Source organism: Histoplasma capsulatum (assembly GCF_000150115.1).
Source record: "Histoplasma capsulatum G186AR genomic scaffold supercont2.1, whole genome shotgun sequence".
Taxonomy (NCBI): domain Eukaryota; kingdom Fungi; phylum Ascomycota; class Eurotiomycetes; order Onygenales; family Ajellomycetaceae; genus Histoplasma; species Histoplasma capsulatum.
In genome coordinates this window covers 1,266,949-1,290,069 of record NW_025544801.1, presented here as the reverse complement: position 1 = coordinate 1,290,069, position 23,121 = coordinate 1,266,949, and the positions used below count along the sequence as shown (strand labels likewise).

Genomic DNA, 23,121 nt, shown 5'->3' with positions numbered 1-23,121 from the left:
CAAAACTCATCCTCTGAATCCTAATACAAGCTCTCCAATCGAGAGCGAACTCCCGTGGTATCGAATCCTCTCCGTATGGAACTTCGACCTTTGCGGATAATTTCCCCTGGTTCCATGCATACCTGGCTGTTTTGACCTGGTCAATATTAAGCCTGACATCAAGGAAATCATAAGTGCGGCATTGTCCCCCAAAGAGAAAAGCAACAACAATGCCCATTCAATATATTAGTTGTATGTTCCCCCTTCACTTTCCGATCTCGTAAACTGAGAATTCATACCAGAGAACGATGTAAAATTCACAACATTACAAACTAACCCGATTTTGCAGTCCGTCGCTTCCAGTTAATCCGCGCGGGTTTCATAGGCTCCGAAAACATCGATGAATAGTCCGTGCGAGGCACACCGGTCTTTCCGCCAATGTTGGAAAACTGCAGATGCCGCACCATTATGGCCACGATGACCGTTAGGTTGACATAGGCGAACTTCTCTCCGATGCAGCGGTGACGCCCTGCCCCGAAGGGGAGATATGGACTGGAGGTACCCTTGGATATGACGCCGTACCCATAATCGACCATGTCCTCCTTCTCGTCCACCTTGGGTTCCTGAGTTTCCCAGCGATTGGGATCCCACATCGTGGGATTGGGGAAATATTCATCACTTAGGGCAGTGACGCCTGGCGCGGAGAGCACGACGTGCGAGGGTGGGATCACGTAGGGTGTGCCGGCGACTGGCATTGGGTTCATAACTTTGCGTAGGAGGGAGTGGATGGATGTGTGGAGACGGAGTGTCTCTTTGATCACATTCCGATGTAGCGGGAGGCGGTCGAGGTCACCGTATTGAAGGGGACCCAGACTGCCATTGGGACCAGTGCGCGGCAGGTTGTCCAGCTGCTCTTGGTAGAGCTGCTCGACGACCGCAGGCTCGGAGGCTAGGTGCAACATGATCCAAGAGCTGGTTGTCGATGATGAATGCTGGCCGGCCATCAGCAGGGAGATCATGATATTTGCAATCTCCTTGTCCGGCAATCTCTGGCCGTTCTTGTAAGTGCACTGCATCAGATTCTCAATCATATCCTGCGTTTGTGAGCCGTTGGCGTTTCTCGCGGCACGTCGCCGTTTCTCAATGATATCGAGGTAGATGGCGTGCATCAGAGTATGGGCGGCATCGCGTTTCTTGTTATGTGGTAAGGGCGCCCAGGGAAGCATGAAATTAATCGGGCTGAATCCCTTGTCCAGATCATGGCAGAGAACAGCAAATTCAGCGTTGAGTTTGGATCTCACTTCTTCTCCCTGGAGGGCACTCCCCGCAGTGAATATGGTGATCTCTGCCATGACGGCCGAAATATCCACCTCGCCTGAGGCTCCGAGGAAATTGGGCGAGGAGTCGAGATAATCCATGACCTCCTTCTCAATCAATGGCACGTGGGACTCCAGCGCCGCCTGAGTGAGGCCATACTTGATGAACTTCTTCTGCTCGATGAGCTTTGAATTGGGGCAATCATAGACCACATCCGGTCCAAACACCGGAGTGGTCAAGGGGCCGTACACCTCTTCAGCGTTCACGTCTTTCAGCTTGCCATTAAGGATGAACTCGTTGCCCTTTATGCCTAGGTAGACAGTGGTAGGACGCCCCAGAAGCACAAAGGTGAAGATGTCGCCGTGCTGGAACAATCGCGATGCCTCCTATTAGCCATCATACGACAGAATCACTGAGAACGGGAATTTCTTTCCTGCTCGCTTACCTTCTGACGACAGGAGAAGAAAAACTTGTACGGGTCGGTTCCATAGCGGATTGTACTTCCCAGGAACGGGATCCAGTGAAAGACCAACGGTGGCCTAGTCTTATTCAGAAAGCGAAAGAGCAGTTGGTAGACAAGATTGAGTGTGACGGCTGCTACAAAAGCGAGCACACCGAAGGTCCCAATAGTGGACCAGGACATGGCGAAAAATTGGACGTGAGTTGGACGAAAATAATATGCGGCAGATGACAAAAGAAAAAGACATCAATGGCCAGCCGGGACAAAATGAGATATCTAGCTAGTATCTATTTCATCTTTTATATATAATGCTAACTAACTACGCGGCAGGGTTGAAAGATGGGGCTGAAAATAAAGTCCGAAATTAGGGCTGGTCAGGGAGTCGGGAGGATCCCTTCCCGATGACCAGATATGACCTGACCAACACCCGACCAAACGGGCCATGTGTAAAATACAACTGCAATGGAATTCACATCATAATGGAATTCTTCTGAATATCATGATCAATTAATAACTACCATCACTTCTATCTATAATATAAAGATTGTCTATAGACTATATACTTATTAGAAGCAGTAGATTCTATCACAGATTGAGATATAAATTTCTTGTAATGGTGTGCTACTAATTAAACCAATGTTGCGGATTGTATCATTTGTACCATCTACATAGTACACTATCTGCAACAGGCGTACAAACAGACTAAGCACTATTCTAATACAGGTTATAAATTGATTAAAAAGAAAGAGAAAAGAGATCAGAAGAAGAGATTGCATAAATAGAATTCTTATAGAAGAGAAATTGAAATAAAAGAATATTAAAGATTGTGCAACAGTGAGAAGACTATTCACTTTTCACACTGTTATCAACTCTTATATAAAGTTATAGTTGATAAATAAAAAAAACCAATAATATTTTATACAGTTTTAATTTAAAATAATTATCTTTATTTACTTGTAGTTAGAATTTATTGAATAAGAGATTCTTCTTCAATAAAACTAAGTTTTTAATTCTTTGAAGAAGTATCAATATATATTATACTAATACAGTTTTATATTCAATAATCAAAAATAATATAAAAAACATTAGACAATTTTGAAGTTATTTATATACTTGAATAATTAAAAGAAGGTTTTCTTCTATTGAATGACTCTGTATAATAAATATATTTGATAATGAAATTGTTATTATGAAATATGAGAAAAAGTGGCCTGCTTGTGACCTGCTTACGGATAGACTATGTTAGTAGATAGTTAGTCAGAGATTAAGTTATTTTCATTGCTATCCTATCTTGTATCCAATTCGAACCTTATTCGGTTTGATACGGAGGGATGGGCTGAGGTGACAATTACCCAAAATGGAATCAGCCTCCTCCCAGGTTGGGCAACCGAGCTCGGGGTCGTTTCCCCTCGCATATGTGGACAACTTCATCTCTAGCAACAACACAACAACAACAACAACAACAACAACAACAACAACCAGCATCACCAGCAGACTAGCACCGTGACGAGTTCTCGAAGCATTACAGTGGGTTCATTCTAGATTCCACGTAGCTACACCCATGCCACTGTCTCTTTTAATTGCTGCTAAAACTGACAGGTAGTGAGCTACATCCGCATTTCTTTGGGACGCACGGGAAGCTGCCGAAATTTATCGTGAAGCTGCTTTAACAACCCTCAAACGATATATATCCATACCATAGCTTCCTTGATCGTGGTGCATTTCATTAAAGGGCATTTGAGAGTCTCCCTGAATAATCACGAAAGCGAAAGTAAGTTTATGCCATACCATGGATCCTAAGTCGCTGTCTATGTTCTATCGAAATTTCTTCTCTTTCTAGTGTTCGTTTTTTTCCTTTCCGGTTGTTGCTCGTTGTTGGCGTACACTCACACTCACGCTACTTCTTTTCTTTTTTTGTTATCGTTCTGCTTCCATCCAGCGGTGGGATCCTCGTGGCAATAACATGCATCACCTGCGTCGCTTCATGCAGTCGGCCTAACTATGGTGGGAACAGTGTCGAACTAGGGAGGTTGCTCCTGCGTAGGGTCTAGGCCTCTCATTGTTCCTTGCCCGCGGTGATATCTTCATCTAACTCTTCTTTCCTGCTAGGTTTTAATAATACGTTAAATAAACTTGATTTAAGGTGAAGAGATAATTGCCTTCTCTAAAAGAGGTATTTACTGATATTGGCGTCCTCACTTGCCATTACCAAAGGTAGGAAAAGCTAATCTACCAAGTGTGGCGTGCACAGGACCTCTAAAATAGGCAGGCGCCGTCCATCCCACAAACCTCATAACCCATGACAAACAACGATCAGAGTCTCGTCTGCTTGAACTGCAAGTGTGTGGGCCTTAACGATTCAAGGTTATTCCATCGATAACTCATACTGGCGCGACGCCAAAATGAACAACCTTGCAACAGACTCTAAGCCAACTGAAGATGTTTGCAATCATCCCATTCCAATTACTGAAGGATAGAAAAACTAACATTCTGCAGGCTACAACGAGAGTAGTCACGTTTCACCCTTTCCATCTCCTTTCCCATGTGGGAAAGGCCATTAACACTGCTTTGCCGGATCTTAAAGTGTCCACCCCGTATGAAACAACTTGGCAGAAATGCCTTGAAACGGTTTCCGGGAGTCTTACTGGATTGGACAGAAAGATATCCATCGACCCCCCAATCCCCGCCCTAAGGAAACGTGATCTCAGGAACCAAGCTCTTCAACAAGTACAGGCACAGGCATCATTCGACGCCAGCACGAGCCTTACCAAGCCCATTCGACTTCAATATGACACGAACCAAGTCCCCCTACCCACTCTACCATCGCCACAAATGAAACAGCGTGCGAAAGAGAATGCCCAGCCTTTCCTGCCGTACAAAGAACCATATCCAGTTGTGATCCCAGCGGCTCTTGAATCGCAAAATTTAGCCACAATAACTGCGAAGGTGATCCTCGAAGGTGTAGACGATAGTTCCAAGGTAGAGACGTTCGAAAAAGCTGTAATGCTGTTTAATACTGGCGCCCAACAAACCATCATTTCAGCGGACGTATTGTCTGCAGGATTTCGCGATTATCTGGAAAACGATCCTATACATAATCCTTATCGGCTAGAAGGGGGTTTGGGTTGTCGGGTGCAGTGTACCGCTCACATTGAGTTTACCAATAATTACATCCGTCTTTGCACTGTTGCTCTTGTCGTTGACAGAAGTGCTATCCCCAATACTCGGTCAGGAATAATATTTGGCCAGAAGGGCTGCCTAGATTCCATCTGTTATAAGAGTGTGCCAGCAAAATTTTTGCAGGGTCAGGGTGATGACGTTTGGGGGGATATAATCGTGGACAGATACATCGATCCTGATGGGGAAATAGTAATGTGTTAGACCGAAGGGAGGCGTCCAAGGAAAGTATTCGTTTTGGTGGAGTGTGAGGTTTTCGCTTTACCTGAGGTGGTCCCTTGTTGGTCTGCCTGTGTCTGTTTATCCTGCGCGTGGAGTTTTCGATACCCATTTTTAAGTTGATTCCCTGCTGCCTGTTTCCGTGCCTGTTATTCCTAGGTGCAATCGTTAACCCAACTGCCGTGTTTGTTTCGTGTCCTTGTTGATACCACGGTTTGGAGAATTCACGCGTTCCGCTCTCCCCATGGCCCCCTAAATTGCTTTCAAATTGGCCGTGTATTTATACCAGTCTAAATTGCTTTCAAATTGATTATTCAATATATCTGTACCAGACTGTTTCATTTATTCAAATCTTCAGTCATTCTCAGAATATTATTATCTGTCTGATCACTTTGATGAAGCTTGTAGTAACTACAAATGATATGATCATTTTATTCACTGCTTTAGATAAGATAAGGAAGAGGTGAAGATGATAGAGATTGTAAATGATAATAAGAATGACTCTCAACAGTGGATGAGAGATCTCTCTAAGCAGCAGCTGTTCACAGCTAATTCAATATCTTGCTGCTTCTATAATTCTTAATTAGCTCTTTTTCTTCAGTATATACAATATTTTTTTCCTTTCTTTTCTTTTTCTTTTTTGAGAGGAAGGTACATAGTATGTATTATTTCTATTTACTCCAGTTGTACAGAGTCTGTGTACAATATCTAGATATAACCTACACCTCTACATTGATGTCTAGCCTAGCACTAATTACCTGCTTCGGTATAGCGCTGGCACCTTAGTGCGGGTTTCTTACATGTGCTAGGCATGGTTAGTTAGTTAAAAAACCTGCGGGATCTCCCTGTTTCATAAACTTTTCATCAGCGACAGAAGAGCTGTACAGGGTTTAAAAGGTCCAGTGGAAATCCATCGGAAGTTGAGGTGATAAGAAGTTGTAAATTCGGCCCTCGTGAATACATATGAGAATCAACCCATCCTCGTCGGACAACCTTTCTCATATGGAGTATCGGCGGAGGAATAACGTTCTTTGTCCTTTCTCAACTAGTGCCGCGTCATCAAATAGTTCGATTTGGATTTTTAGAGAGGGAAGCGAGCAATGTTCAAGATTTGAAGGGCTGAGGATGCAGGAGGGGTCTGCTTGCAAAAATCACTGTAAAAATGCGAATATGGACAAAGAAGCAATACCCTCTCCCGGTATTTTTCGCAGAAAACCCTTGTTTCAATCATTTAGTTGTCTCCACCGGACCACTGGAGTGATATCTTGCTGGCTTCGGTCACCGAGCCTGAACGGGTTTGCCTCCAGAAGCCATCGGAGGCAGAAGACCACTACCTTCCTTCCGATTGGCATTAATTCAACTCCATAGATTTGCTGCATCAGGCCTTATTAGTTGCCCTTGTGGTCCTTAGCTGAGCGCCCTGGTGAGAGAAATTTGGAACCAATCTCGCCTTCGATGTTGAATCTCGTACACGATCCCTCAAAGATTCGGCAGCATGTCTGAACTGCTCTGGTCATTTCCGAGCTTGAGCTTTTTCGGGTGTTTTCAGGTCGTGCTCGTTCGGATTGGGTTTTAACTGATTCAAAGGCGGAATCGAAGTTTACCGTCAATCTGTCCCAATCTCACTCTGAAGCTAGCGAGCTGGATTGGCAATTTGACAGACACTGTTAGTGAGATGCACTGTCCAATGTGATGATACTCGTAACACTCATCCCTAGAACTAGTACAGCGTAAAGTGTGGTGCCTCCGTCATGTTAGACCTTGGCAAAATTCGCAGTCAAATACCCAGCTCATCCAGCTCAACACCATCTGTTAAATCCAGCGGATAGACTACAGTGGAGGGTGGCTGGTCGACCATCTTGCCGAGGCTCAAGACTAACCAACCACTCCTCATTCATCGGATAGCGGGCCATGTATATCATCCCTGTCCATGCTTTTCCATCTCTCGAAGACTTCAACTTTTTCCTACTTATATGGACAGATCTTATGACGGACAAACCAAGAATACCAGTACTGATTCTTAACCGACGCTAAAATGGAAGCGTCCAGCGCAACCAAGGGTTTCTTCCAAACCCCTCCAACCATCCCCCCTCAGTATGTTGAAGATGCTGCCTTTCGCCGGATCATCTCCTTGTACCTTCCATCCCCTATACCCTCCAGCATAGATGAAGACCTTTCTCGATTTTCTCGTCTTGTGCTGTCGAGATCTCATATGGCCTATGCGGCGGACGCCGAGAAGAACCAGCCGTACCTTCGGCCGCTCTCTACGTTTGGTACGGAGAATAAACAGGACCCCCTAGTCACAAGTGAAGGGTGGCGCAAACTACAGTATAGAGGAATTGAGGAGGGAATGGTGGGAATAGCATATGCCAATGCTCGAGGCTCGCCGTGGAATAACCGAGCGTATCAATTCATCAAACTCCATCTTTGGACTTCCAGTGCCGCTCTGGTTACATGCCCGGGTGCTATGACCGATGGTGCTGCCAAATTGCTTGGGCGGCATCTGAATGGTGCGAATGGGTCTATATTTACAGAAGCTAGAAATAGACTAATTAGTCGAGATCCCAGTGTTGCATGGACCAGCGGCCAATGGATGACAGAACGGAAGGGAGGGAGCGATGTTCGTGGGACTGAGACGGTGGCTAGGAAACTTTCTACAGAAGAGCAAAACGCGAGTAAAGGGGTTGATGAACTTGGATGTCCTCTTGGACCATGGCAGCTCGATGGTTTCAAGTGGTTTTCATCCGCCACCGACGCTAACATGACGATTATGCTTGCCAGAACAGGGCCAGATGGCCAGATTAGCGCTTTCTATGCTCCTTTGCGCAGAAGAGTTGCAAGGGGAGCTGAAGGCGAGACGGAGCTCAACGGCGTGAGAATTCAGCGATTGAAGAATAAGCTCGGCACAAAAGCCCTCCCAACCGCAGAACTAGAACTGAAAGGAATGAGGGGATATCTGATAGGTAAGGAAGGCGATGGAGTCAGGGAAATTTCAACCATTCTCAATATCACCAGAGTTCATAATATGAGTGGAGCTGTGGGTGGCTGGGGGAGAGGGTTGGCAATCTCCAGAGCATATGCGAAGGTGAGGATCGCGGGCGGCAGACTCCTCACCGAACTGCCTGCACACGTGAGAGCGCTTGCTCGGGAGCATGTGATGTATCGGGGCCTGCTCCATCTTGCCCATTTCGTGGCCTCATTGTTGGGTATCTCTGAAGGGCAAGACAGCCGTCTCACGCAAGCAACGCAGGCTTCTATCCTCCCAACCAACGCTGAGCAATCCGGTGCTTTGCTCCGTCTCCTTACCCCCATGGGCAAAGCTCAAACAGCGCTTAGATCTATCAATGGAGTTCGTGCGTGCATGGAGAACCTAGGTGGAGTCGGTTATCTTGAGAATGAGGATCCTGTATTCAACGTTGCGAGAATTTTCCGTGACGTATGTGTTCTCAGCATATGGGAAGGGACTACTGATATCATGGCGGACGACCTGGTTCGTGTGATGAAATCTCGACAAGGCCCGGCGACCTTGGCGGCTGTGGGACTATGGGTCGCGAGCGGTTTGGTGATTGCGCGCAAGAATTCATTCAAGGAAGAAGCTAACACAATACAGAGAACCTGGGAGCAGTGGCAGAAATCCACCGAAACCAAAGATAAAGAACAATTGAGGTGGGAAGGACGGGATCTCCTTGTCGGGCTCGAAAGCGTAGTTTGCGGGCTGTTGCTGATTTTGGATGCGGCGCGAGATAACGACCCTATCGCGAGAGAAATTGCAAGACGCTTTGTATTGAAAGAACAGGCCACATATAGTTCCTGGGAAGTTGAAGCTGCCTGGGATAAACGGATTGTTTTCGGTGATGATGCCGCAGCAATTGCGAAGCTTTGATCGAGTTGATCTTAACATACGGGTTTTGTATATAGTAAGACATGTAATTTGCAGCGTCCTCCCGTAAGAAGGCAATATCGGTAGCATTTTAGGATCCAATCTTTTTTTTTTCTGATCGAGGTTCACATCCATCGCCATGATGTCATGGCGAAGACCCACTCACGTGGGACCGATCCGGCAATAAATAAATAGTAGTTGAAAAAAAACGAGCAAGTACAGTCACCCCACACGGTCAAGAGGCAACCCAATCCTCTAATTACCATTCAATGTGGTAATACCATTTGAATTGAAAAAGGCCCATATCGGGCCATTCTCACCATGGCTTCGAGTGGCGATAATCTCGATGAGGCTACACCAGCTCCATTTCGCCCCGCGTTGATCGTGGTAGATATGCAGGAGGACTTTTGCCCGCCCGTAGGTATTCCCCCCTCAACACAGTTCTCGTGTTAACCTACTCAGCCTCTTAGCGCTCCCATATGTGTTCCAATAAGCATTATCACTAACAAAAACCTCATTTGTCAGAATGGCAGCCTAGCCGTCGATGGAGCCCGCACCCTCGCCCCCGTTATAAATCCCCTCCTTGCCCTCCCCGGCTTTGTCGTCAAAATCTCCACTCAGGACTTCCACCCAACATCACACGTCTCCTTCGCTACCAATCAGCCGGCCCCCAATAACATCCCCTTCCAATCTACCACTACCCTGAAAAACACCGCCGCCGGTAGGGAGGCGGAAACAAAGCCGCTACGCCTCTGGCCAGTACACTGCGTCGCTAATACGCCAGGCGCATGCATCATTCCCGAAATCGAAGCGGACAAAATCAGCGTGAATATCCGCAAGGGGATGGATGCGAGGATGGAGATGTTCTCTGCGTTCACGGATATATTTGGGAACAATAACTGTGTGGAGACAGGCGGGGTGAATGCAGATCTCACTGCGGTGTTAAGGGAGCATCGTGTTTCGGATATTTTCATCGTTGGGGTTGCGGGGGACTTTTGTGTGACGAGGACTGCTGTTGATGCGGCGGATAGACGGTTTCGCTGCTTCGTGGTGGAGGAGGGGACGAAATGCATCGACCCTCTTGGGGGATGGGAGGTGTGCAAGAGAGAGATGGAGGATCATGGAGTGAGGATTGTGAGCATTAATGGGCCGGAGGTAGCAAGGGTTAAGGCATTGTTACCAGAAAGCAATTACTTATGATGGGCGTGGTGGGTTGAGAAGGAACTAGTTGGGGGAGCTTTCGTGAGGAGTGATTTGAATTTTGTCTATGAATAGCTATATACCATTATTGCAATGAAATTTTATTGGCTCCGTATGGCTTTGCAATGCTATATAAGTTTTAGGGATGTCTATTGCTAAGGGATGTTGTCTGGGCAGTCAGTTCCCCTCATGCTTCAAAGTGTGGAAAGGGAGCGAAGAAGTTCAATGAAGCTGCAACAAGGATCGTCCCGCCAACCTGACGTTCCATACTAGCAAGCCCATCAAGGTCGTAAAAATAACTTCTTCAAACGTTTGTTCATCATTCTATCACGTTGAAATACTGGTAGCGTAAGCCAGCCGTGAGTGGCATATTCAGCGGGCCGATAGGCTAGCTCCGGGACAAGTTTATTTGCCTCCACGCCTTGTCTCTTGGATACTTGGACACGCAGACACACAACAACATCCCAAGGGCGCGGCGGTGATAGCTTGTACTCGCCTCACTGTTGCTGATTTGTTGTCTTGCCTTCCTGATGATTGCTCACCTCGACGACGACACGCTTCGCGCTCCGGTGTCAGAACTGTTATCACCCGGGCTCGCTGTCACACCTTTAGATACGACCACTGCAGAACTTGTTGACGAGAAGACAACGGTTGCAGCAGCGCCAGAGGGACCTCTCCCTTACTGGCTCGTCAATGTTCCCCGATCACAATGGCCATCTGAGTGTCCAGAATACCTCCGCAATCTACCTCAGAAGTCTATAAAGTCCCTTTCAACGCCCGATGCGCAGTTTAAGCCGCAGAGCTGGGACCTTGTGAAGGAGATAGTTGGTGGGTGTTTATTCTCTTCGTTGTATTATAAATCGGTGGATTAAAAAAAGAAATGGAAATACGGAAGCAAAGAATAACATTGCTTATTGTTGGCTGTATTAAAGAACGGGGACTAATATACCAGGCTTAAAATCAAACTAGGATCGAATCAAATACATCTTCTCCAGCGCTGGCCCTCAGATTTAAGGAGGTACCTAGAGTATATTGCAAAGATTAAAGCAATATATGGTTCTGTTTTGGATTTTGTGGTTCAGAAGAGGCTGCGTTGGGTGGGCGATTTAGAAGCACGAGGGACTGCACCGTTTCAGCATCCGGGTAAATATCCCTTTCCCTCCCTCGCCTCCCATTTCTATGCCGTCTTTTGTCCTTCCTTTTCGCCCGTTGATTGCATGGAGGGACACAGAAATGTCTTCTATTTTTCTTCTTGGGACTTACTGACTTGGAATCCGAATCTGCGCAAAATTCTCCCTTTTGACGCATATAGACGACATCAAGATCCTCTACAATGACTGGCCCTATGGAGTGGAGAAGGACATCGTCCACCTCGTCGTCTGGACCAAATTTGAATTAGAAGATGACCCTGCCACGGATGACTTGACTCCGCGCATGAGAAGGGAGATCGACGACTTTGTTGGGGAAACGTTTCGATCCAGAATGCCAGCTGAGAAGGTGTGGGAGAGCGGAAACATCCCCCTACCCTTCTCCCTCCCTGCCACCTCATAACTCTTCCAATGTGTCTTTCCATTTCATCCTCTCCCTCTCTTCTTATGGCAAACGTCGGAGTTCTTGCTTCCTGCTAACCATCGTATGAAACATAATAGGTGATATGGTTTAAAAACTGGAAGTCTCTGAAATCCATACATGCCATTGAGCACTTCCACGTCATGCTCTACCAGCCGGATCCGCTATTTCTCCACGAGATAACCAACGGCGACGCACCCGTACGCGATGTATGATTAAATGTTTTCCGGGTTTGATGATTTATGACGATCATCCCCCCCCTCCCCCTTCATGCCACTTTATACTGCTTTATACAGACAACGTAGAATGCTCGTTTTTATCGTAAACAGTAACGTACCATAATATAACATTGCTCCACACCCTCTTCCTCCAGATTAGACCTGCCTTTCAACCACTCCTATTCATCTCCCGATAATTCCCCCACTCTCGATTGAGGCAGGACCGTACTAAGACATCAGCGTCTTCCAGCTCCTCTTATCATGAAAACGACAATAATGCCAGGTCGCGGTGCATGTGCGTGGTGTAGAATCCCGGAAGGAAAAGAACAAATGTATTCGTAGATATATCTTGATAGCGAATCGAGGCTACGATCAAATAACAAGCATTGGAAGGACGAAGAATCGAGGAGAAGTGTTGGGGGGGGGATCAGGCGGACAATCCCTAGTACTTAGAAAGCCACATCTCACTGGCCAGAAAAAGAAAAGCCGCGGATAAGCTCTATTGCGTAATGATATATCCAAAAGCCATTTGAAACCTTCGCAAGCTCTTAGTGGGGTAAACAGAGACGGGAAAACAAGAGAAACCAGGAGGGGCAGCTGACAGGGGAAGAGGGATAGAACAGCAGATTTTACGTCGTGCCGAGATGAGAGTCAAACATTATTGAATTAAATGCGGAATCCAGATCCTTCCAGAAGCCCCTGACGGGCCAACTAAGCCAATGGCTTAACCCTAACAAGCAAGCTTTTGTGCGCGGGCTGCGGCGGGGAGAGCACCAACAGAAGGCGGGCCCAACCATTTTGGAGCAATCCGGCGAGGTTTTGGCTGACGTGATGGGGATGATGGCTTGCTGGTCCGGTGCTTGGCGCACAAACCAAGGGTTCCGTCATACTTGCCGGCTGCGACATGAAATGAGAAGAGACACACCCGGCTCTGCGCTCTGTTTTCTGCTTGCGTGGTTCTGACTGCCCGCTCTCTCCTCCTCCAGCTTCATGCATCGAGTAGCCTGTGACGCCCCTTTGTCCGTCTGCCCTATTTGACCTCGTCTCTCCTTGTCCGGTAACTCCATGTCTTGAGCCCCAAGCGTTGGTTGTTGGTTGTTGGTGGCCTTCCTGGACTATACTAGTATATTCTTATCTATTATTTTGCGCCCAAAACCCACAGCTCATTTTTATTTTTATTTATTTATTTAGTTATTTATTTTTTATTCTCCGAACCCCCTCCTTCGGTAGCCATTCATACCAACCCATTATTCACTGCTGCCTATCGTCGATGTCTTGACTTGAGGAACATCCGGCAGCTTCTTTCACCCTCCAATTGTTCCTTTTCCTCTCGAAGGATTCCGCGAGAGGTCCCCAAAGGACGGCTAATTGAAATAGCCATAAAATCTGAAAAAGAAATAGAGAAAAAAGGGAAGCAAAAAGGAATAGGCGCAGTATCTAGAGAAGGAATACTGCAGAGATGCTCCCAAAAATCCCCTTGGTCCACCAGCAGAGCCATTCAAGGTCCTCCAAAAATAGTGCGTCATGAACATCCCGAGGTCTATATAAATTGCTGCTACTTTGTTTTTCGATAAGCTGCCGGAATCTCCGGCGCCATTACAGCTACGACGTGCGGAAATTGGCTGCTAACCACACACTCAATTTCGCAACTTTGCGTCTATGTAGATAGCTTCTCGTCCCTCGATGAGTCGAGCGGTGGCTCTTCGCCAAATGCAGAGGATGAGACGGCGGTGGAGCCGGAACAGGGCAATGGTGAGTTCCATTTCAGAGTAATTTGGTTGTTTATGCCACGGCCTTCTCGCAGCCACACAACCCCGCCCCTCTATTACTTCCCCCGCAGGATATGCCAGTTGATATATCAAGGATTAGATACTAATTTTTCTTTATTTCTTGGATCAATTCTTTAGTCCTGACTCACATAATTTCGCAATTGCGGCCGGGTGCGGACCTTGGCAGAGTCACGCTTCCTACCTTCATACTGGAGCCTCGATCAATGCTGGAACGGATCACGAAGTGCGTTGCTAGATTTTGTCTATAACATATACATCGAGGAAGATCAATCAAATAACTGATGACAAAATACCTATGAATAGTTTCATGGCCCACCCCGAAACGCTCCTTCCAATGCCCGAAATAGATGACCCTGTCCAACGATTCGTGTCCGTGGTTAGATTCTACCTCAGTGGATGGCACATAAAACCTCCGTACGTCCTGATCGTGATATTTAGTTATATGCCCTCAACAACAAACACAAATTGTTGTCGCTAATATTGACAATGTGTGGATGGGTTTTAATGACGCTAGGGGTGTTAAAAAGCCATTGAATCCGATCCTAGGAGAAACTTTTACTTGTTATTGGGATTACGAGGATGGCACCCGGAGCTACTACATTTCCGAGCAGACTTCCCACCATCCCCCCAAGTCGAGTTACTTTTTCATGGCCCCTGAACATCATATACGAATCGACGGTACTTTGAAGCCGCGGAGTAAATTTTTGGGGAATTCCGCTGCAAGTATGATGGAAGGGATAGCGATATTATCCTTCCTGAATAGGGGTGAACCTGGGAAAGGTGAAAGATAGTATGTTGAAACGTTAAAAACTCAGACAGCTATCTATATCGTTACTTTGCTTTGCTAACTAATCTGGTAATCTTGCAGTATCGTGACCCAACCGAATATGTATGCTCGAGGTATTCTGTGGGGCAAAATGAAGTATGAACTAGGAGATCATAGCGTTATAAGATGCCCCGAGAATAATTTGTCGGCGGACATCGAGTTCAAAACCAAAGGTTATTTTTCCGGCACCTACAATGCCATAGGAGGAATGATAAAAGATGACAGAACCGGTGAGATACTTTATGAACTATCCGGGCTTTGGAACGGCGAGATGTTCATAAAAAGGGTTGCTGTATGTGCATAGAAGCGCACATCCTTTTCCATTCCCCCCTTTTTGGTTCAGCGTTTTTGTGACTAACTGAGTACATAGAGTGGACAAAAGGAGCTTCTTTTCAATGCGACAAATGCAAAACACACGCCTCCTCTTGTCAGGCCATTAGAAGAGCAGGAGCCACATGAATCGCAAAGACTTTGGAATAGCACAGTCCAAGCGTTAATTGCTAGGAACCATGACCTTGCCACGGAAGAGAAAACTAAGATTGAAGAGATGCAGCGGCTTGAGGCATCAAAGAGGCTAGAAGATGGAGTCGAATGGCGGCCCAAACTTTTCCGCACAGTTCGAGGCGGACCGCAGGGACCTGGGGAAGGCGAAGAGGATCTTGAGTGGATTCTGAATGCGAAAATGTATGTGGAAAATTTTTCATCAGTGGACTCAGTCATGCTTTTGCCCTTTATGCCTAACCTTCTTCACCCAATAGAAACCCATATAACCCGACTGTGGCCGAGCAACAGATCCTATCTGTTGCAGCAATTCTCCCAGGCCAAAAGCCTCACTGTCAATTTGAAATACCAGCCCATTCGTCATCACGATCCCATAAGTCAGAAAAAGCCTCCTCATCAGGCCAACTAGCAAAGATGACCGCAGAAACACACCCCACCCAACAGAATAATATTAGCAACCTCATAGACTTTGACGAAGGTAGTAACAACGGGCAGTCCGATGAGAACAAGATCTTGAAATCAGCAGGACCCTCAGTGGGCTCCATGGATATCTTGGGTGGAGACGGCCAAGATGACACTCATGCCCAAGCCTCCCCGTCCTCAAACTACCATCCCCCAAACATGGCAAATATCATGACACCGCTGCAGCCCACAAGCAGCCCAGCACAAACCCGATCGCTGCACAGTCGCAATTCCGCTGCCTCAGATAATGACGACTTCGTCGATGCGCAAAGTTAAATAAATGGGATAAAGCTGGATCCCAATTTCTTCCTTCTCCCTCGTAACTTTCGCCTCCTTCAAACTTCCACCTTACTCTTCGTTTTTCTCAGCCTAGTTCTCACTCAATCTATAATTGGACTTTCTTTGAAAAAATTTTTTCACCTGCATTGTCAACTTTGAAACGGAGAAAGTCCTTTTATGCCATAATCAACTAATAACTCTACTCGTCGCCTAACCGATAACTGTACCCTTGCAAGTTTATTTGTCTGGGAGCCGCGCATCCCTCTAGGACTTACACGATATTATTTGCCAGCCCACGTGTCTCATCCGAGAAAAAACAACAAACAAAAAAACCTAGCAACCCACCACCACCGGCCGGCCGACCTAATTGTTTCCTACGGAAAAAGAGAAAGAAAAGAAATCAAAGCGGGGGAGAGAAAAAGAGAGTGCAAAAAAAGATTGATTCTAGAACGGTCAGCGGCGCTGGGGTTGGGATGAGCGTCTGGAGTTTTGTCCCGTTCTGATTTGGCAGTTCCCTTTGATATGTTTCGTTTCCTTGATTTGTTGTTCTTGCGGGGAAGAGGGGAAAAGGAAAGACAGGAAAGGGAGGGATCCTGGTGGGGGTTTAGGAGAGAATTCGAATATACATAACCATATTCGTCTGGACTAGGTAGGCCAGCCTCACCCTGACTCAGCCTCTGCATGTTATTATTCTTTTTTTCTCTTCCTTTCGTGATGGATCGTAATGGTGATGATTGTTGTTATTGTTTGTCCTTATTCTTATCAGCATTGGCATTGGCATTATTGGACATGGACTTTGTCTAGGACATAATCGGTTTTTTTCCCAGTTAATGGTTGTTGATCTTCTGTTTGGGAAATACTTTTCCCTTTCTGAGAACGAAAGAGAGATAAAAAACAGAAATAAGCGAGAAAGAAAAAGAATAACTCCGAGTTTTCATCAATTGGGAGAATTTTCATGGTCATCCCTCGGCCACCACCCCCCCCGTTTTTTTTTTTGATTTGATTTTTTGAACCACTTTTCAACAAGTTGTGGTTGTTTACTCTACATTGTTATTTTGTTTTCCTATTTAATATTTATGTATGTACCTACCTACCCAGGTATGGATATAATGTCTTTTGCATAATTTTCATTCGTTTTAATATACCTACATAAAATAGAAAATTATATATATATTTTTTTTATCACAGGAGTGACATTGACCAAGGAAGGATTTGTCTTGAGAAGAGCAGAAATGATGCAATGCTAGCAGAATGTGAGCATAAGTTATTGGAAGCGGGAAGTGTAGAGAATCGAGAGAAACTCCAGGGGCAATTCATTATTCACCAAACTGCTGAGGAGGATGTAGAAATGGGGAAAAAGTGAAATATAGAATGGTCCGTCAGGAAACTCCTATACAATGGATAGAATAAAATAACTCCAATTCCAACACCATCCTACCACACTATGGACACAAGATACAAAGACGACATATATCTAAATCTAAACAGAGATATGGACGAAGAGGGGAATTAAAACGTAAAGACAATACCATCCTAGATTTCCCAACCCAAGAAAAAGAAAAGAGACACAGAGAGGCAAACCAAAAAAAAAAAAAAAAAGAAAAGAAAAAGGTCTCATGCATGACCCGGAGGAAACGAAATTCAAGTATATAGCTCCCCCCTTACCCCCAATCCTTTCTCCAAATCTTTCCTCCGACTCCATTTGCCTCCGTTACTGCCAGCTCCAACCCTTTCCTCCTGCTCCGCCTCCATCATCTCCTTTTCCGCCTCGATTTCCTTTTCTATATCCTCCCGCAGTCCCATAATATCCGGCGGGATATGGCGCATCTGCACGCTTGGCGCGCCCTTGATGTAGCGTAGCTGCTCCAGCACCGCCTGCGTCACGGACTCCAGGTACGCCTTCGAGTTCCGGTTCTCCAGCCTGCGCATGTCCGACAGCGGCGGGAACAGCGAGCAGTCCGGCTTGAAATGGCTGCGGAAGGGCAGCGAGTCGGGCAGCTGCGGGTTGATGTCTGTGGCGCCATCGATGCAGATGGCGGTTTCGTACGCCCAGAGCCGCGAGACGTTGCGCGGCGTGTAGCCGCCGCCGCCCACGACGAGGGTCGGCAGGCCGAACGTCTTTGTGTATGCGACGCATGCACCGTGCGCGCGGATGTTGAGGTTGAAGCAGCCCAGGCGGTCGCAGCCGAGGCTGTCCGCGCCGCATTGCAGGACGATGGCGCCGGGCTGGTAGGTGCGGATGCAGGGGCCGATGATGGATTTGAAGAGCGAGACGTACTCGGCGTCTTCTATGCCGTCGTGGAGGGGCACGTTGAGCGCATGGTGCGCGCCCGGGTTGAAGGGGTTGGAGGGCCCCGTGTCGTCCAGCCCGCCGGTGCCGGGGAAGAAGTTGTCCTTGTCGTATTTGTGGAAGGAGACTGTGAGGACACGGTCTGTGGACCAGAAGGCTTGCTCGACGCCGTCACCATGGTGCACGTCTATGTCGATATACATGACGCGTGGGTGCAGGCGGAGGAGCTGGAGGATGCCCAGGACGATGTCGTTGATGTAGCAGAAGCCGCTGGCTTCGGATTTTTTGGCGTGGTGGAGGCCGCCGGACCAGTTGATGGCGATTTCGGATTGGTTGTTGCAGAGCTTGCGCGCGGCGTCAAGCGTGCCGCCAGCGTAGTGAGAGCAGTAGTTGTAGAGGCCATCGAAGACTGGGCAGTCGTCGCCAAAATTGAAGCCGGCCATGCGGTCATTGAGCGCTGTATTTTCCATGTCTGAGGGGATGACGGTTTGGAGAAAATCTAGATATTCTGGACTGTGGAATTCGGCCATCTCCTCGTAGGTCGCCTCGCGCGTTTTGTACAGGTCCATGGCGTAGTGCATGCCGTAGGCCATGACGATCTGCTTCGTTAGAGTGAGTCGCCATGGTTTCATTGGATGTGACGAGCCAAAGTGATGCGGTTCAACGTCAGGGTTTGCGTGCCATGAGACCGTGTACCCCTTTGGACGCTTGAAGCCTTCATTCTCAACTTCGTGCGCCGTCTTCCGGTCCAGTGATAGCGATGTTTGGGCGACCGCTGGGGAAGCATATTCCTGGACAATCGTTGATCTGGCCATGGGAAGGAATATTTCAAAATCATAGGAATGGGGGGTGTCTGAGTCTTGGGAATCTTATCATGATCGAACCCACTAATCCCTGGAAGACCGCAGTGAAGGGGATGTCCCCCAAATGTTGCTATGTAATATCAATGATATGCGCATCAACTTGTTGTTGCCGTTGAGGTTGTCGTTGTCGCAGAGGTTTGACATCGAATCGAGGTCCAATCATGTGCAGAAAGGCCCAGAAACAGCGCCACTGGAGGCTATTCCGGATGCAGCTAGTGTCGCCGCCTTATTGTGGCGAGTTTTGCAGAGGAAAGGCCAGCGGGTGGTCTGTGCCCTACACGTGATGATACTAGTCTTCTTTGGGACAGGATCTCGGTTTTGCGATTCCTTCGTCATTTGTTCTTGCATCTTCCATCAACTGTTTCCACACCATCGATACCTGCACAACCCTAGCACACGTCCTTGTAGCTGTGCATGGCAGGAGGTCAGATCGCTCCTTAAAATTGTTTGCAACCACCGCGAGTCACGGTCCGTGCTGTCAGAATCTCATATCGATAGCCTTGGTGGCAAGACTCCGACTCCGACTCCGACATCCCAACCATATCGATATCCGAGTGTCCTTCCTTGCTAGTGAATGAGTGAATATGGCTCATACAGAAGATTGCTCCACTGTGCTGGAACAGTTCATTCATGATGGTAAGAGTTAGCTGAATAATCTCATTTCCAGCTTGCACTAACGAACAAACGCCTGATACAGTCGCGAACCTACCCGCGGAGATCACTCATTTGATGGAAGAGATCCAAGCCAAGGATAAGATAATGCAAGATTGTCGCGCTACGATAAATTCTCGTGACATGAGCCTACAGAAATTCATCAGACAAAATGGTAGCCATGCACCGAACCCCAAGGAAGACAGCTACAGCAGAACCATATTACAGAATCTGGACCGGAGCCAGGTACTACAGGATGAAAAGATCCTTCTGAGTGAGAAGGCGTGCGTGTTACTCGATCGCCAAATCAAGAAATTAGACTTGAAGATCAGAGAGCTGCAAAACGATGGAGTCCTATCGAAAGACCCGCCCATCCCTTCCCTCTTCCGAAATAAGGACCAATATTGCGAGCCACAAAAACCATTGTTTCCTGAATCCGCGTCCGCAGAAACACCATACGCCTCGCCCTTAAACCCAACTTCCGGAAATTCAACAGGGCAATACGGTCAGTCACAAAGACTAAACAGCGTCGCTGGTCGTTCGTCATCTAGCGCCGGCCTCGCCGCGTCGCAGACCATCGCGCGAAATTCCGCACCAGCCACCCCTGCCTCTGCTGCGTTGCATCTCCAACACCGCCATCGGGAATCCTCCGCGGGGGCTGCGGACAACAAACGTAGACGTCTAAATTCATCAGTCGGCACGCTCCCTGCAGCTTCGTCGAACCTACGCCAATCATCCCTTGGGCCTGGCACACCCAAACCCGGAACCCCAGGGGCTTCCCGTGCAGGCAGTGCAGGACCTCGCACCACAACAGCTGTGAAAAAACCTCCATCAAAGAAAGTAGCCCCGCACCAACAGCAGGCACGACGGAAATCCTCCGCAATCGGAAAATCCACAAAGCGCTCCTCCAGTGGGAACGGTCGGTTAAAATCCCTTCCGGGAAACGTTGCTGCATCTGCAGCTACGTCAAGGAAGAAATCTCCTTCGTCTGTTACAGGCTTGGCGGAGGAGGAAGAGGATGAATCTGTCCTTAGCAGCGCCGAGGTTTCGGAAGCGGAGAATAACCCGCCACTGTCGAAGCGGAGTGGAGGCGGGGCTCGGGCGGCCGATGGGGAATCAGAGGAGGAAGGGGAGGAAGAGGAAGAAGATGAGGGCGGGGAGGATACGAAGACTTATTGTACGTGTCGCAGTGTTAGTCATGGGGATATGGTGGCGTGTGATAATGACGATTGTCCATATGAGTGGTTTCATTGGAAGTGTGTCGGGTTGACGAGGGAGCCGTTGGGGACTTGGTATTGTGAGGAGTGTAGGAAGAATTTGGGGAAGTAAGGAAGTTCAGGAACGGGGATTCGTTTTGAGTCTGATGACGATTACTATTACTATCATTTCATATCATTTGCATTTCGTTATCTCTTCGTTATACGATGTATCATGTGTAGATGTACATGATATATAACAAGGCAACGAAATAAAATAACAACTATTAAAATATTCAGATTGCGATCTGCTCCCCTCTCTTCTCCAGCGGTGAAATCGTTTTTACATTTTTCTGGCAATATAATGAAGAGAAAAAAGAACAGAAAGGTCCACAAAAACGCCGTCGCTATGCTATGATACATAATGATATATGGTAATATATCATACAAGTATTGGTTGGTATAAGTGGCAATTCTTCGTGCGGTATTATATCTCTCTTTATGTCCCACTGTTGCCGTCGGAAGTTAGGGGAGCTGATGGCAAATCGTATATCGGGAGATGATAGCAGAGAATTTAAGGGTCGCGGCTAACAGTTGGTGAGAGGTACATGTACAACGAAAAACATGGGGGGTTCCCAAGATCCTCCTCCATGTTTCAAAACGCCAAAGATTTCTTAATCCATGCATCGAAGTATTCGCAATTCTCTGCATTGACAGGCCCGCCTTCCTCACACAGTGCAAATACAGGACATCGTCCGCAGGGAGCCTCCGTCATGCCGTTTCCGCCAAGCGTAAGGTTATCCTGATCTGCCTTGTCCTGGTCGGTTTGGTCGCTGGTTTGTAGGCCCAGGTCGCGCTGCAGGGATATCTGGTGGGGTTTCTTTACGCTTTTGTAGGCGGCCCCGTCACGGAGAGAAATTAGTTTCCCATCAAAGCAGAGCATTTCGAGTAGCTGTGCAATGCTAGATTCGCCCATCGTGACAGGGGTCAGGCCGGAGTTGTTGATGGCATTGGTGATATCGCTAACGGTAGGGTATCCGTTGTATGACGGGAGATAGGGTAGATATTGGGGTTCCCCCTTCGTATTATTATCTGGACGAATCTTTTGTCTCTTGGCCTTACGTTCAGCTGCGCCGCGGTCGTACCAGCTCCGCGAGCTCACCCAGTGTTCAATCCAGCCTCCCAATCCACGGATGAAATCAGAATCGAGAACTCCATCTGTAAACCACGCGCCGCCTGTGACATCTTCGCTTGGTTGCAGGCCAGACAGCATGTACATTTTCCTTTGCGGATATTTGACATTGCGGACAGATTTAATGTAGTTTTTCGTCTCGAGCGATTTGAGGCATCGGTTCACAATTGTCTGATGGAGATTCGTCCGCGATTTGATAGTTCGTGTCCAAACGCCGCTGCGGCCCGTTGATTCGACCACACTGTATATAAGACGTTCTTCGGCATTGAGGTTTTGGAGTCTTTTATTGTGTAGGAGAATTAGTTACATATTTCATCCGCCCGGCAAAAAGCTAGAGTCATATACTTACTTTTCAGCGTCTGATTGCGCAATGATTTTCCAAGCAAGACGGTCGTCATTTCCATAGAGCATACGCATCAAGCTCTGATCCACGAGTGATTGGGCGCATTTCATCAACAAGGAAAGGTCATTATTGGGGATAATACCCAGGCCGAGCAGATCTTGCTGGTAGAATAAATGATCGGGTGGGAAATTGGAAAGACATCGAGCATAGAGGGCGGATGCCAGTTCCTTATGCTCTGCCGTCCCAGCCCTTTTCGAGGAACCACCTGCGGAGGCGGACATCTTCTCAAAAATGGGATGACGGTGCTCCAGATCGGATCACTGTGGTGGTTCTGAAAGAGTCATAGTCTGACAGTGATCCGCCATCCGATTCAGACTTGGGAGTATCCACCCAACTATGAGTATAGAACACAAGTGGCCCGAAAGGTGTTTCTCCGGTCAAGGGAGTGTGCTACCTCTGATGTGAAAAGTTGTAACTTTTTTTTTTTTTTTCAATGATGATGATGTGGGGTGTCATATGGCTAAATTCGGCGATATTTTTCAAGATCCAAGTTGTGGTAAATGAAATACGGTATTTGATACAGTAATATACTGGAAAGTACTTCAGTCCCCATGAAAAATTACGTGGCATCCAAGGTCACCCGCCCATTACGCTGTTCGAAGCCCGTACGATTGAGCTCGAAATTTCCAGAAGCTTGTGATCCTAAACA

General features: G+C 47.3%; 10 protein-coding genes across 10 annotated transcripts; 6 read left to right on the top strand and 4 right to left on the bottom strand.

Annotated features, from left to right (window-relative positions):
* Window positions 1-311: 311 nt before the first annotated feature.
* HCBG_00405 (cytochrome P450 sterol 14 alpha-demethylase) lies at window positions 312-1,939 on the bottom strand (the record flags this gene model as incomplete). The annotated part of the gene is made up of 2 exons (XM_045427455.1): window positions 312-1,661; window positions 1,742-1,939. The coding sequence occupies 2 exons, from the start codon at window positions 1,937-1,939 to the stop codon at window positions 312-314; spliced, it is 1,548 nt and encodes a 515-aa protein (XP_045291430.1).
* A 2,219-nt stretch (window positions 1,940-4,158) lies between these two features.
* HCBG_00404 (uncharacterized protein) lies at window positions 4,159-5,137 on the top strand (the record flags this gene model as incomplete). Its single annotated transcript, XM_045427454.1, has 2 exons — window positions 4,159-4,197; window positions 4,253-5,137. 2 exons carry the CDS (start codon window positions 4,159-4,161, stop codon window positions 5,135-5,137), a joined length of 924 nt encoding a protein of 307 aa, XP_045291429.1.
* A 2,050-nt stretch (window positions 5,138-7,187) lies between these two features.
* Window positions 7,188-9,120, top strand: HCBG_00403 (acyl-CoA dehydrogenase; the record flags this gene model as incomplete). Its single annotated transcript, XM_045427453.1, has 1 exon — window positions 7,188-9,120. One exon carries the CDS (start codon window positions 7,188-7,190, stop codon window positions 9,033-9,035), a length of 1,848 nt encoding a protein of 615 aa, XP_045291428.1.
* Window positions 9,121-9,310: 190 nt separating this feature from the next.
* HCBG_00402 (nicotinamidase) lies at window positions 9,311-10,346 on the top strand (the record flags this gene model as incomplete). Its single annotated transcript, XM_045427452.1, has 2 exons — window positions 9,311-9,449; window positions 9,558-10,346. The coding sequence occupies 2 exons, from the start codon at window positions 9,354-9,356 to the stop codon at window positions 10,230-10,232; spliced, it is 771 nt and encodes a 256-aa protein (XP_045291427.1).
* Window positions 10,347-10,762: 416 nt separating this feature from the next.
* Window positions 10,763-12,016, top strand: HCBG_00401 (uncharacterized protein; the record flags this gene model as incomplete). The annotated part of the gene is made up of 4 exons (XM_045427451.1): window positions 10,763-11,060; window positions 11,202-11,375; window positions 11,545-11,729; window positions 11,882-12,016. 4 exons carry the CDS (start codon window positions 10,763-10,765, stop codon window positions 12,014-12,016), a joined length of 792 nt encoding a protein of 263 aa, XP_045291426.1.
* A 714-nt stretch (window positions 12,017-12,730) lies between these two features.
* Window positions 12,731-13,186, bottom strand: HCBG_00400 (uncharacterized protein; the record flags this gene model as incomplete). The annotated part of the gene is made up of 2 exons (XM_045427450.1): window positions 12,731-13,134; window positions 13,180-13,186. 2 exons carry the CDS (start codon window positions 13,184-13,186, stop codon window positions 12,731-12,733), a joined length of 411 nt encoding a protein of 136 aa, XP_045291425.1.
* Window positions 13,187-13,478: 292 nt separating this feature from the next.
* HCBG_00399 (oxysterol-binding protein) lies at window positions 13,479-15,874 on the top strand (the record flags this gene model as incomplete). Its single annotated transcript, XM_045427449.1, has 7 exons — window positions 13,479-13,536; window positions 13,927-14,032; window positions 14,113-14,223; window positions 14,324-14,599; window positions 14,678-14,927; window positions 15,006-15,319; window positions 15,394-15,874. 7 exons carry the CDS (start codon window positions 13,479-13,481, stop codon window positions 15,872-15,874), a joined length of 1,596 nt encoding a protein of 531 aa, XP_045291424.1.
* A 1,644-nt stretch (window positions 15,875-17,518) lies between these two features.
* On the bottom strand, window positions 17,519-18,982 carry HCBG_00398 (histone deacetylase HosA; the record flags this gene model as incomplete). The annotated part of the gene is made up of 1 exon (XM_045427448.1): window positions 17,519-18,982. One exon carries the CDS (start codon window positions 18,980-18,982, stop codon window positions 17,519-17,521), a length of 1,464 nt encoding a protein of 487 aa, XP_045291423.1.
* A 415-nt stretch (window positions 18,983-19,397) lies between these two features.
* On the top strand, window positions 19,398-21,010 carry HCBG_00397 (p21ING1c variant 2; the record flags this gene model as incomplete). The annotated part of the gene is made up of 2 exons (XM_045427447.1): window positions 19,398-19,666; window positions 19,728-21,010. 2 exons carry the CDS (start codon window positions 19,615-19,617, stop codon window positions 21,008-21,010), a joined length of 1,335 nt encoding a protein of 444 aa, XP_045291422.1.
* Window positions 20,436-22,888, bottom strand: HCBG_00396 (DNA-directed RNA polymerase III subunit C34; the record flags this gene model as incomplete). Its single annotated transcript, XM_045427446.1, has 3 exons — window positions 20,436-21,386; window positions 21,492-22,349; window positions 22,419-22,888. 2 exons carry the CDS (start codon window positions 22,691-22,693, stop codon window positions 21,533-21,535), a joined length of 1,092 nt encoding a protein of 363 aa, XP_045291421.1.
* Window positions 22,889-23,121: the final 233 nt, after the last annotated feature.